Source organism: Engystomops pustulosus, chromosome 4 (genome assembly GCF_040894005.1).
Source record: "Engystomops pustulosus chromosome 4, aEngPut4.maternal, whole genome shotgun sequence".
NCBI classification, from domain to species: domain Eukaryota; kingdom Metazoa; phylum Chordata; class Amphibia; order Anura; family Leptodactylidae; genus Engystomops; species Engystomops pustulosus.
In genome coordinates this window covers 210387655-210401565 of record NC_092414.1, presented here as the reverse complement: position 1 = coordinate 210401565, position 13911 = coordinate 210387655, and the positions used below count along the sequence as shown (strand labels likewise).

The 13911-nt window shown below is 42.7% G+C and overlaps 1 protein-coding gene across 1 annotated transcript in view; it reads right to left on the bottom strand.

Annotated features, from left to right (window-relative positions):
- Positions 1-13911, bottom strand: part of LOC140128567 (complement C3-like) — a 63792-nt gene that overhangs the window by 41506 nt on the left and 8375 nt on the right. Inside the window, exons 8-16 of the mRNA XM_072150265.1 lie at positions 13044-13131; positions 12807-12909; positions 10739-10859; positions 10053-10168; positions 7725-7871; positions 7147-7353; positions 5947-6150; positions 4842-5003; positions 4637-4763 (exon numbers count right to left, since the gene is read on the bottom strand). Coding sequence (XP_072006366.1) covers positions 4637-4763; positions 4842-5003; positions 5947-6150; positions 7147-7353; positions 7725-7871; positions 10053-10168; positions 10739-10859; positions 12807-12909; positions 13044-13131 — 1275 coding nt within the window. The remainder of the gene's footprint in view (positions 1-4636; positions 4764-4841; positions 5004-5946; positions 6151-7146; positions 7354-7724; positions 7872-10052; positions 10169-10738; positions 10860-12806; positions 12910-13043; positions 13132-13911) is intronic.

Here is a 13911-nt window from a genome sequence, read left to right as displayed (position 1 = left end):
ACGAGGTGGAATTCAACACTGACCATGTTATCCAGAGTTTACCAGCAGCGCCGAGCGATTGTAGACTGCCAGATGTCAACTTCCACCAGAACTGGTAGTCAGGTCAGTCAGCTTCCTCAAGTCTACAATGAGGAGTGGACGTGGATGTCTGATATCTGTCAGGTGCTGAGTAACTTTGAGGAGTCAACACAGATGGTCAGTGGCGATGCCGCCATCATCAGCCTCACCATCCCGCTGCTTGGCCTGTTGAAAAACTCTCTGATCAGCATGAAGTCGGAAGCTTTGCGCTCGTCACAAGAGATGGGGGAAGAAGATTCCCTTGTTGATAGCCAAAGCACCCTTAGGTCTGTTTCTCAGCGCATATCGGAGGAGGTGGAGGTGGAGGAGGATGAGGAGGAAGAGGAGGAGAATGTTGGCGAGACACAAGAGGGGACCATTGTTGAGTCCTTCACTGTTCAGCGTGTATGGGCAGAAGAAGAGGAGTTGGAGGAGTTGGAGGAGGAGGAAATGGACAGTCAGGCCAGTGAGGGGAGTGAATTCTTACGCGTTGGTACTCTGGCGCATATGGCAGATTTCATGCTAGGCTGCCTATCCCGTGACCCTCGCGTTCAAAGAATTTATTCCAGCACCGATTACTGGGTGTTCACTCTCCTGGACCCACGGTACAAGCAAAATCTTTCCACTCTCATCCCTGGAGAGGAAAGGAGTGTGAGAATGCATGAATACCAGCAGGCCCTGGTGCACAAGCTGAAACAGTATTTCCCTTCTGACAGCGCTAGCGGCAGAGTGCGTAGTTCTGCGGGACAAGTAGCGAGGGAGAGTAGGCGAGCAGGCAGCTTGTCCAGCACTGGCAAGGGTACGCTTTACAAGGCTTTTGCCAGCTTTATGTCACCCCAGCAAGACACTGTCACCTGTCCCCAGTCTCGGCAGAGTAGGGCTGATCTTTACAGAAAGATGGTGAGGGAGTACGTAGCTGACCATACCATCGTCCTAAATGATCATACAGCTCCCTACAACTACTGGGTTTCAAAGCTGGACATGTGGCACGAACTGGCGCTGTACGCCTTGGAGGTTCTTGCCTGCCCTGCCGCTAGCGTCTTGTCCGAGCGGGTTTTCAGTGCAGTTGGTGGCATCATCACCGATAAGCGTACACGCCTGTCGACTTACAGCGCTGACAGGCTGACGCTTATTAAGATGAATAAAGCCTGGATTTCTCATAATTTCCAATCTCCACCAGGTGAAGGAAGCTCAACCTGAATAATTTATCCACTCCTCCTCCTCCTCATTTTCCTCCTTCTCCTCCTCTTTGTACAGTAAAGCAGAGGAAACTGGCTATTTTTTGACAGGGCCAACTGGCTCTAGCTATAGTACTTTATGCATTTAATTTTTCTGGAGGGCCACCGACCCGGTCCTCTGTTTTAAACAATTTTTGGGAGTGCCACATACAGGCACTCAATCTATTCAATTTTTCTGGAGGGCCACCTACCTGCTCCTCTGGTTTGAAAACTTTTTTGGACTGCCACATACAGGCACTATCCAAATTAAATTGTCTCCATAGCAGCCTCCACACGTTGTCTCCATTGCTACCTCCAAAAGTCGTCCATATAGCTGCCTCCATACATCGTCCCTTTATCAAACGAGGTGTGTCAGGCAGAAATTTGGGTTGTTTTCATGGATTCCACATCAAAGTTGTTAACTTTGTCGCCACCCAGCTGTGTTATCCACAAAATATACTGGCAAACTTTTATCATTTACCAATATTATTTCAGCGCTTCTTGCGCTTCTGTTTACATTCCCCTCACCCGCCATATCCTAAACTTATAAGAACGCTACTACACTTGATCTTATACAAAAGGTTCTTAGAAGTGCTGTTTGGGGAGTAGCCTAGAGACACGGGCTTGGATTGGCGAAAGCTCGCCTGGCAGCGGAGCGCCAGGTCCATGCCAAGATCCAACTAACATAGTTTTAACTGCAGCACCTTTAATCTACTACTAGTTCACTGTCTCCATACATGGTCCCCTTATCAAACGAGCTTTGTCAGGCAGAATTTTGGGTTGTTTTCATGGCTTCCACAACAAACTTGTTAACTTTGTCGCCACCCTGCTGTGTAATCCACAAAATATACTGGCAAACTTTTATCATTTACCAATATTATTTCAGCGCTTCTTGCGCATCTGTTTACATTCCACTTACCCGCCATATCCCAAACTTATAAGAACGCTACTACACTTAACTTGGTGCACGCTGGGACCGAGTCTGACCCTGGGGCTGGTGATATACTGCCGACGCAGAGGATTGCGGGGCCTACCTCGGTCCATGTCTCAAAGGCCTACTATACCTCCTCCTCCTCCCACCCCTCCTCCACCTCCTCCTCCTCCGAATTACCATCCGTGGCCATGGCGCCATCAGTCGGTAGCTCTAGGCACAGCAGCAGTGCCGTCGCTAAGCGACAGCAGGCGGTGCTCAAACTGCTGAGCCTAGCCGATAAAAGGCACACCGCCCAAGAGCTATTACAGGGCATTCCACATCAAACTTGTTAACTTTCTCGCCACCCTGCTGTGTAATCCACAAAAGATACTGGCAAACTTTTATCATTTACCGATATTATTTCAGCGCTTCTTGCGCATCTGTTTACATTCCGCTCTCTCGCCATATCCCAAACTTATAAGAACGCTACTACACTTGATCTTATACAAAAGGTTTTTAGAAGTGCTGTTTGGGGAGTAGCCTAGAGACAGGGGCTTGGATTGGCGAAAGCTCGCCTGGAAGCGGAGCGCCAGCTCCATCCCAAGATCCAACTAACATAGTTTTAAGTGCAGCACCTTTAATCTACTACTAGTTCACTGCCTCCATAATAATAATAATAATAATCTTTATTTATATAGCGCCATCATATTCCGTAGCGCTTTACAAATCATAGGAAACAAATACAAATGTAATGTAACAGAGCACAACATTTGTATGGAACAACAGGAGTGAGGTCCCTGCTTGCCAGAGCTTATGGTTTATGAAGATGATGGGGTAACACAAGGTAAAAGAATTTTTAATGGTCAAGCCATTCTTCTTAGGGAATAGAACAAAATATAATAAATGGAATTGCTGTCGCTTGAACCACTCAGCCGTCACCAGGTCCAGGGTGAATGGGACTGCATAGAAGTCTGGTGCCTGTTGGTTGCTGGATAACAGATGGGAGGACGACACAGGACGGGTTAGTAGAAGAGTTAAAACTTCATGCAGTTAATGAGTGTTATAGGCTTGCCTAAAGAAATGGGTTTTAAGAGCACGTTTGAAACTTTGGAGGTTAGTCCGGGGCAGAGCATTCCATAGAATTGGTGCAGCTCTAGAGAAGTCTTGGAGACGCGAGTGGGAGGTCCGCACTAGGGTAGAGGTTGATCTAAGATCACTGGCGGATCTAAGAGCACGGGTTGGGCGATAGACTGAGATAAGAGAGGAGAGGTAGGGGGGTGCAGCATTATACAGAGCTTTATGGATGAGGGTTATTATTTTAAACTGTATTCGAAAGGAGACTGGCAGCCAGAGCAGCGACTGGCATGAACTGTAGGCATACATGGTCCCCTTATCAAACGAGCTGTGTCAGGCAGAATTTTGGGTTGTTTTCATGGCTTCCACAACAAACTTGTTAACTTTGTCGCCACCCTGCTGTGTAATCCACAAAATATACTGGCAAACTTTTATCATTTACCAATATTATTTCAGCGCTTCTTGCGCATCTGTTTCCATTCCCCTCACCCGCCATATCCTAAACTTATAAGAACGCTATTACACTTGATCTTATACAAAAGGTTCTTAGAAGTGCTGTTTGGGGAGTAGCCTAGAGACAGGGGCTTGGATTGGCGAAAGCTCGCCTGGCAGCGGAGCGCCAGCTCCATGCCAAGATCCAACTAACATAGTTTTAACTGCAGCACCTTTAATCTACTACTAGTTCACTGCCTCCATACATGGTCCCCTTATCAACCGAGCTGTGTCAGGCAGAATTTTGGGTTGTTTTCATGGCTTCCATGTTAACTTTGTCGCCACCCTGCTGTGTAATTCACAAAATATACTGGCAAACTTTTATCATGTACCGATATTATTTGAGCGCTTCTTGCTCACCTCCTTTGGTTCCTCTCTGCCACCCATTGGTTTGAAGCCTGAGTCCATTTAGGGTATGTCGCCATGCCACTCTCTAGCCTGCCGCTGCTGCCGCTGCCTCTGCATGAAGTCCCCTATAGTGTCAGGGTCAATTATTGGATGTTTTAGATGCTATCTAGCTTCATTCTGTCACTCTGTCATGGCCATGCTGTTGCCCATAATTTTGGCATAATGGTGCGATTAAGCAGCCTCAGAGGCATCCATGCATGCTGCCCCTGCTGTTTCCTGTCCATTTCCGTGGTGTTTCCATCCTTTTCTGAGGTTCCCAGGTGTTTGGCCAAGCTTCCCTGTGCAGAGCCTTGGTCTCCTTGAAAAATGCTCGAGTCTCCCATTGACTTCAATGGGGCTCGTTATTCGAGACGAGCACTCGAGCATCGGGAAAAGTTCGTCTCGAATAACGAGTACCCGAGCATTTTAGTGCTCGCTCATCTCTATAAGAAACCAATTCCCAATCAATTTGGAAAAATTTAGAATTGATCATCTGATCTCTGAGGAGTTGTTATCTGGAAGTTTGTCTGCAGGGCAAGGCCGGCATCATAAAACACCCCTGGTGTATCGGCACCACTTCCCGGTGTGCAGCCAATGTCATATCTTTCCACCGACTCCCAGACCTTTACAGAAGGAGAAAATACTCAGTGAAAACTGTAAAATAAACTTAAGAAACTTTTTTTGTAATTCCAATGTTTCACCTTGCCCTGGGAGATCTTCAGTTTACTGTTGATCACATAGACACCTTTATCCACAGCCACCAGTCCCACAGTAGCCTTGTGATCTGCTTGTAGCTTCAGCGTTATGGAGGATCCAGGATGTTGAATCGCATTGTCTTTGTCTTTTTCTCCTGTTATCCGCAGCTGTGGGAATTATTCAATCATTAACATGAACTATCTCCACATAAGAATACATCTACCAAAAGTTGGAATCATCTTCCAACTTTACTTTTCGAATAGGTGGATTCTCTGAGATACTTAGTGGTCCACATTTATAAAAGTATTTGCACCAGTTTTGTGTTGTGGCAGCACTGTGCCTTTCAAGGCGGTAAAAATATGCAGCAAAAGAGACGTTTCGGTGCACAGTTGGACTATGTGCATTTCAGGAATCTGTCGCACACTGCAACCGCTAAAAGCAAACCGCACATAATACAGTTTTCACTAGTTTTGATAAATTTTGGCCAGTGTGTGTTTAAATAATAGTTAAGAGATGTGTCTCTATGGTCTGGTAGGATTGGAGTAAAAGTTATGAAACATAACACAAGAGGGGAACTAGTATCCGGACAGTGACACATCAGAGTGTCGGAGTGTGGAGAGAACAAAGCTGTGCTCTCTCCTAGTTCGGGTGACAGGAGGAGGCTTTCAGCCGGGGGTGTGCATAAATTAAAATTTGGGGAAGCCAAGAGAATCTTGAGCGCTGTCTGCCCTACCGCCTCTGGAACTTTTACAAAGTTATTATTTTGGCAATAAAACCCCCCAAAATACAAGAAAAACATGGTCCCACCACCCCCTAGAAATAACATGCAGCCTATTTAGGACACTCTATCTCCAGTAATCTGCTGGTAGATGTCCTTTAAATAAAGGGTTAGAACTTGGAGCTTTGAAGGCAGTAATTATAGTAAAATTAAATTTGGACTATTGAATGCTAAAAATTATTCAGCAATTATCTCAGTGTATGATGTTATTGTTTTCCACATGAAAAATAAATCTATAGGTGCAGTAATAGGTGAGCTTTATTACCGAATAGTTTGGAAGACTTTTAGAAAGAAGAAATAGTATAACTCACTCTTATAGTCACACATCTTACCATTCCCATACAGGTATCTGCCACATCAATCCATAAAGAGTCGGCTACAACCTCCCGGTGTGATCCAGTGGTCACGGTATAATAAGCCAAAATGCGGAAGGATGGGATAAATTCTTCTGTTATAGACAGTGACATAGTAACCAGAGTCTGGCCTTTACTCCTCTCCTGTGTCCCCACCTTCATTATTCGACCTTTGTTCATTATCTGCACAAATACAAGAATATTAGAGAAATGAGTGATGCATCTAGGAAATTTCTTCATTAGCTTGTAGCAGGAAGTCATTGCAGTAATAATTACTAATAGCAATGAGTAGGCTTAAAGTGCTTAAAGGTGTGTGAAGAACATTGTGAGTTTAGGTCCCTCAACCTGGACTTTAGCCACAAGTTTGGCTTCGACATTAAGTGCAAGCCCACCTTTGGAAATATCAGTGATCGGATAGCATCGACAAAGCCCTGTGAAGCTCCCCATTAAATCGTCAGGGAGCAACTATACTTGAGAAAATTGCTTAAAGGGAAATAACCGCATTTGGTACAACACCGATCACGGATGTTACCAGTGGGGGTAAGTGGTCAAGAGCTGGTTAGTTACTATAACTCACTACTTACACAAATTAATGCTTATTCGTGATACATATACTGTAAATATGGGGAGAAAAATCATGCCCACAGCCGTGAAATAACTTAAGAATTGTGTTGTTGAAAAAATATAATTAAAAATACTACATATGGATTCATGTGGAGACATTGCGAAAAACTTTTAGGAGATGTGGATGGGCTAAGAAGTTGCCGGGTCACTGGGGGACTGACTTACAAGTCTATACTTTTGAATACTCTTTTATGGAATTTTTGTTTGGAAATTAATAGGAAACTCATTATCCACAAGTGTAGGGTGGCCAGTTGATGTCCATCCATTATGTAGACATCACATTGAATGTAATGAGTGATGTGGAGATATTTATATTGTATCAATGATCGTCTTATCTATGGGGAATCCTTCTACCAAAAAATACTTCACAAAACTAAGAACCCATTTAGTGATATTTAACGATAACATTCTTACATTGACATGTAAGCCCAATGATATAATCACATTTGGTCTCCTACATGTACTTTACATGGAGTAGACAAATCTTTATTCTAGATACTAATATCACAATTTAGATTTACACTGGATAAAACAAAAAAAACACACATCACTTACCACGTAGTTGTAATGGGTGATCAGAGACTGGACTTCGGGGGCAGTGTTCCTGATATTAAAGTTGATAACTGTATTTTCACCCATTTTAAATTCCCCTCCGGTGACACTGAGATGAAGGTAGTTGCCACCAGTGGGTTTGTATGGAGAGGCCACCATGGAGGCAGAAGCTTGTTGGTCCTCGGTTAATTGGTCCACTGTGGTTGACACCTAGAAGCAAAGAGATGAAATTACACATTACAATTGAGTAAAGTAAAAATTATTAAGTAATTAAATCTAAAAAAAAAATCTAAAAACAGATTTGATTTGTGGGAAGTTCTGCTCATGTCTAGACTAGATAGAACAACAAGTCAAACTATATGTAGTACCCAAACAATGTCTGATGCCACATTCTCTTATATTTGTGCCTGTTGATGCTTCTTTAAGAATCAAAAGTACCAAAAGCTTTAAAATAAAATCTCAACATAAGTGTGATCAAAGCCTAAATGTATGTAAGTCAATACCACACACCCATGATGGCGTCCATTCTCTCTACTAAACTGTACTCTAAATGGTGAGACTTACTGACACAGGAATATTACCTTTATATCCAACTGATTTAGGTTTGAGGCAGTATTTATGGTCAGACGAACAGTTCCATCTTCCTTAGTTAGTCCTTCTACATTTCCTGGTTCTGCTACAACAGGGACACGATGAGCTGGAGTCCCATCAGGATTGGTGACATATACCTAAGATGGGTAAGGGCAGAAATTAGACTTGAAGCCCGTCACCCTATTATGTGAGATTGACAACACTTTTAACAAGCAACGCTGAAAAAAAAAAGTCATCAAATTAAATGAAATCATTGGTATTCCAAAAATATTCCATAGAATTCCCTGACAGAGCAGAAATAAAATTAGATAAAATGCCCCAAGGGTCCTGAAGAACCATACTTCACAAAATTCCTTTGTTTTTTAGCTCATAAGTTAAAGTCAAGTAACAATTGGAGTTTAAAAAATTTTGCTGTAATGGTACCAAGGATTATCAATAAAGCTTCATTAAAGACACCTTACAGCTGCTCAGTGCATCCTGGGACTAAAAGTAACATCCAGAGAGCTTCACCAGAGGTCACAGGGGACAGAGGGGTCCGTCTGTAAATAGGGGTCGTCTGTAAGTCTGTTGTCCTTAAGTAGGGGATCGCGTGTACTCTTATTTCCTTTACAAAGGAATGAAGTGACAGGTGTGTAGCCGGAACCCTGGTAGCTGTGATGTGGTTTCTAATTCCGAAGACCTTGCTGCAAGGACTGGGATTACCCTCTGAGCCAGACCAGCACGATCATCTAGCGTCTTCTCCCCTCGAGGGAATGATTGTGTAGAAGGAGACTGTTTCTACTTCAAAGTTCTGAACTAAAACTCTGAAGTACTGTTTTTTACCTACTTTCATTTAGCCGTGAGGAAGATCTTAATATTCTTTTGATTTTGGGAAGTACTTTTGGACTTTGACTTTGTATTTCCTCTTGCACCGTTGTCTTCTAAGGGTATTTCCCTTACCTAGGAGTAAATCTAGTAACAACTTACTACTCCTCACTAATTGACCAATTACAAAAGCAAATACAATTGTTTTCTAATTATCCAATATCTTGGTTAGGCGTGAGAGAGGGAGGTGGGAGACGTGCATAATTAGCAGCCCAGAGCACTGGACATCATGGGGGTCATTTACTAAGGGCCGATTCGCGTTTTCCCGACGTGTTACCCGAATATTTCTGATTTGTGCCGATTTTCCCTGAATTGCCCCGGGATATTGGCGCACACGATCGGTTTGTGGCGCATCGGCGCCAGCGTGCACGTGACGGAAATCGGGGAGCGTGGCCGAGCGATAACCCGACGGATTCGGAAAAACTGCCACATTTAAAAAAAAAAATTGGTCGCACGGGCCATACTCACATGCACCACGATGAAGACGATGAACTCCGGGGCACCTCGGCGGACTTCGGCGCAGCAGGACCTTCATGAATCGCCGGAAGACCCGAACACTCGTCGGAGAAGCCGCCACTGGAACGCGAATGGACCGGGTAAGTAAATGTGCCCCCTTGTCTCTGCGCTCCGGGCTGTTAAATATAAGTTTCTTTTCTAGATGATCCCAGCATATCAGGACTAGCGACGGGATCAAGATGAAAAGGAGCAGAGGAGAATTTCTATTTGTTTTTTAGGTGTTTTTTTTCCCATTAATGTAGATATGAAAATATTTGTTGCATTACTCTCCGACCACATGAAACAACAAAATAGTAAAAATAGTAAAAATTGTCTAAGTTTTGCAATTGATCATCCTACACAAAGCTTCATCTACTCAGTGGAAATTGATGAAGTGCGCTCCTCAAGAGGCTTTTGGTTGTTTCAGATCTATAATATCCCCAACCATCTTATCCATTATATTCTATTTTGCATAGTAGTGTTAGAATAAGCAGTTATAGACTGATATTACAGTTTGTTTATTAATTTTGCTAATATCTAGAAGAGTTTTAGGACAGTTGGAAAAGGACCCTCATGAAACCTAGAACATTCCAATGTAGAAACTTTCTGAAAAAGAAAAAATATACTGTATTAAGCCTCATACACATGACCATAAATAAGACCATGAGCTAGTCACACAATCTCACAGCTCCCATAGAGGTCTACGGTGCACAGTTCATTTAGCATACTCTTTTCCAACCCTTTGTGACCAAGCCAGTTGGCCGCAATGTAAAATAGAGAGAAGGTCCCATTCCTACCCATAGTGCAAGACCATTTTTTCATGGGGTCCTGTGCATGAGGCCTTAGATGTATTAGAACTTTGCCGATGTATTGAAAAAATGGAAAAATCTGTTATTTTGATTGAGAACACAATATAATATTGTAATAAAACTCATCTTAGCCAAAATCCTTACACTTACCATAAGGTCAAATGGCATGCCCGGCTTGTAAAACTTGGAGGTTTTTGTGTAGAGGATTTTGTATGGAGACGTCACAATATAAATATTCTCCAGCTCAGATTCTAATAAGTCGCTTCCTGGAAGAGAAACAATTGTAGAGTAATATTATTTCTTATCCACGGGATAAGGCATCAATGTCTGATCACAGGGGATCCAACTGCCAGTGTGTGTGGTGTTTTGCAGTTTCGGCTCCAGGTTTCAGTAGGCCCCTGGGCGACAGAGCCTCAGCGGGCTCCTTTGCAGAAACATTCCCCTGTTCCCTAAAATATTCCCAAGTTTATCATCCCAATCAGTCCCCTCATGGTTATTTTATATACAGCCCCCTATGGATTCATTAGATACAGCCCCCTCACCCTTATGATTTCCTTATGCCCCGGCCCTTGCCTTTCTAAAGTAAGTGCTTAGTTTTTGGCACTATATGATGGTATTATTTATGCATGGGCCTGTAATTAAGGTTGTATAATAATAGTATGACATTCCATCTTCTTCCTTTTATACAAAAATGGCCGGGATATAGTGAAATGTGAACACATTAAATTTTCCTAAGTATTTTCATTATTTGGCTCATATAAAGTCCCACTGATGTTGGATTAGATATATTCTGGATGAATGGAAGGTTATGGAGATACTGTATTACTATCACCTACCTGTATCAGTAATGACGGTGACAGACACATACAAGGTCCATTGTAACATGTCCAATTCTTCTTTAAAATACTTCACCAATTCTTGTCTTCTCAATGTAGTAAAACCTTCACCCTTAGTGATCTGTATCAAAATTGAACTAAGAAATCACAAACTAGTGTGTACATGGGGGCCTACCGTAAACCTTGAACTTCTCTGTACTTATACAGACCTCTTCACGTGACCGTAATGGGGGCCATGATCTGGCTGCTCAATTTGTGTTCAAACATGGAGGTCTATGGCACCCGGTCATGGTGTAGTGAGCACATGGTTTCTCGAAGTATCGCGATGGGGTCAGGCTGTTTGTCTTTCTACAGAAAAGAAGGGTGAGTAGAGCTCACCCTTCCTCCTCCCAGTTGTGTGCAACGCCAGGGTTCAGGTCTGGGTTGCACATGGCCATCTGAATGTGGCCTACGTCAGGAAATGTGGTCTGGTGCTGCATCCCGATGTACATGTGTGCAGGAGGCCAGTTGTATGTGACAGTCAGGTCTCTGCACTAACAGTCGAGATTGCGATATTTCCATGGTGCATGTTTAATTCTACAGAGCTTCCTCACCTCAAATCACTTTTGCATTGCCATCTTCTAAGAGGCAGAACAGCTGTAGCTGTTTAAGGGCTTAGTTTTTGTTGGACAAGTTTTTTTTATTGGTATCATTTTTGGCTTAATGTGACTTTTTATTGTTTCGTGTGAGATAGGGTTTTTTACGGTGTTCACTGTGTGGGTAAGTAAGTTATAAGTGATTTTATCTTATTATACAGGGTGTTACAGATGCAGTAATACCAAATATGTGGGGTTTGTTTGGTGTTCTCACTTTTTTATGTTACATGGAATTTTTAAATGGAATTTAGGGGACTTTTATTATTTTTGAAAGAATTTCTTTTACAAATATTAAAATATAACAAAAGTCCCCTAAATGGCTGAATACGTTTAAAAATTTCATGTAGCTATAAAAGTGAAAACACCAAATAAACCCCACATTTTTGGTTTTGCCTCATCTGTAACAAGCCATAAAAGAAAATTAAAATGGGAAAAAAGACAAAGGATTTGACCTCCTGCGGGGGCTCCAGGCTATATAGTGCGGACAAGCTGTGACCAATGCATTTCCCACCCTAGGCTTATACTTGAGTCAATAGTTTTTTCCATTTTTTCTTTTGTGTTAAATTAGGTACCTCGGCTTACACTCAGGTTGACTTATACTCGAGTACATACAGTATTTAGAGACAGGTTTAACTATACAAATACTTAAATAGTGCGAGAGGCGCACTCTTACATTTTACTAGGTTCCTTACTTTCAAACAGTTACAGGACATTGCGATACAGCACAATACAGGTAACAAGACACATTTCATTACATATGGGGAACCAATTATGGTGCAAAAATATACCAGTCCCAATAACACATAGACACAGACTAGACAGACATGTGTGGGGGATACTACACGAGGGGTGCCGGTGCGGCGTTGTGCCAGTGTTGTGGTCATACAGTGTTGTGCTACTGCTGCTGTTGGTTTGGCAGAAGAGTTACTGCCCGTAGCTCTAATTTTGCCAGGCACCGGCGCTTAAGCTGCCTGGTTCTGGCTGCCACTGGAGCCCTAGTGCAGCGTTCCGCCTGACTTGTGGTAAGGTTCTGGTTCTGATTCTTCACATCCAGTTGTGCAACATGGAGCCCCTGCTACTGATAATCTGCTTAGTGGGGGGGATGATAAGGTATGAGGCCAAGTAGGTTTCACAGGGCAGGGTGGTGAGGTAGGGGGGTTCAAAAGTCAAATATGTATTAACATATACCAATACACATGTGAGGTGCAGAGAAAAGCGAGAAACCCACACATGGTGGGTTTAAAAATTTGGGCGTGGTCCTCAAGGTGAAAATGAGTTTGGTCCTTAAGGCGTTAAAGGCAATCTGGTCACATGGCCTCTCATACTATTATATGTTATTGAGGGGTGGCCCTACTTAATGTGGGGAGCTGCCTTGTATGTGCTGACCATGGACAAATAGTTACCATATAGGTAAAGAGATACAATATCATTACCTCTATTCTTCTTAAGGTATCTGCTAGACTGGTCTTCTCCTTGTCTCTCTTGATTCCAAAGAGAACAAAGGCCTTGCCATTTACAGGTTTCCCATAGAGATAACTAGAGAGAAATATAATAATGTTTTACCACCAGTCTCATTAGTGATGTCTCCAAAGATGTCACCGATGCTCCACACAGAAACTTCCCAGACGCATCTATTCGTAAGCCCAACCCAACCCAATTCCTCCACTTACTTTGCCTCTATGTCCACCCTTAGCTCTTCATCTTTTATGTAAAAGAATTTCTTCCTTGTAGTGATTTTTATTTCAAAACTTGGTAGAACTGAAATAAATATGGCATGAAATATGGCAAAATATGGCATGAAATTAGGATTTGTAATGGTTTGCAGTACCACAAGTTACCACTGGGTGTGAAGACTATAGCTGACATATCACAAGAATATCAATGTAGAGATAGAAAAGACACTGCTAGAGGATGAGTGGCCTTGGAAGTGGTGGGGTGTTTGCTGCACAGGGTATAGAAGTAGGGAGTAGGGACCATGCTCTAATTAATGAATGCACACGTCCAAGGTAATAATAAGTAGAAATGAATGGCACACATCCTCTGTAGGGCACTTAAATCCATGGTATATTTTATTATTTATACTCACTACAATACATTCACATGTGGGAGGAAGGACTAACAAGTCATACCAAAGGTAATGTTTCCTTGAGTAGGCAGGAGCATTGAAATGCAAAACAGCCACCACTCTTCCCTTTGGAATGACTTGTTATTCCTCCCTCCCATATGTGCAGGTCTTTCTGTCAGTATATATAATACATTTACCAATGTAATGTATAGGTAATTCCCTACCTAGCTGCCCCTACCTACTTGCCTCACTGAAACTAGCAGACAAGGGACAACTAGAAGATGTTCCCATCCTGCACCAAGGTGTAAAACATGTAAATGAAGACATGACAAACACAGAAGAATAGCCACCAGAGTCGGGTCACAACAATAAAGGCAAACACAGTACAGAATCGCAAATGCAGAAGGAAAGTCTGAATTTAGGAAGAAGGTCAGGATAACAGAATACAGACCTCAGAAATATGGAGAGAGGAT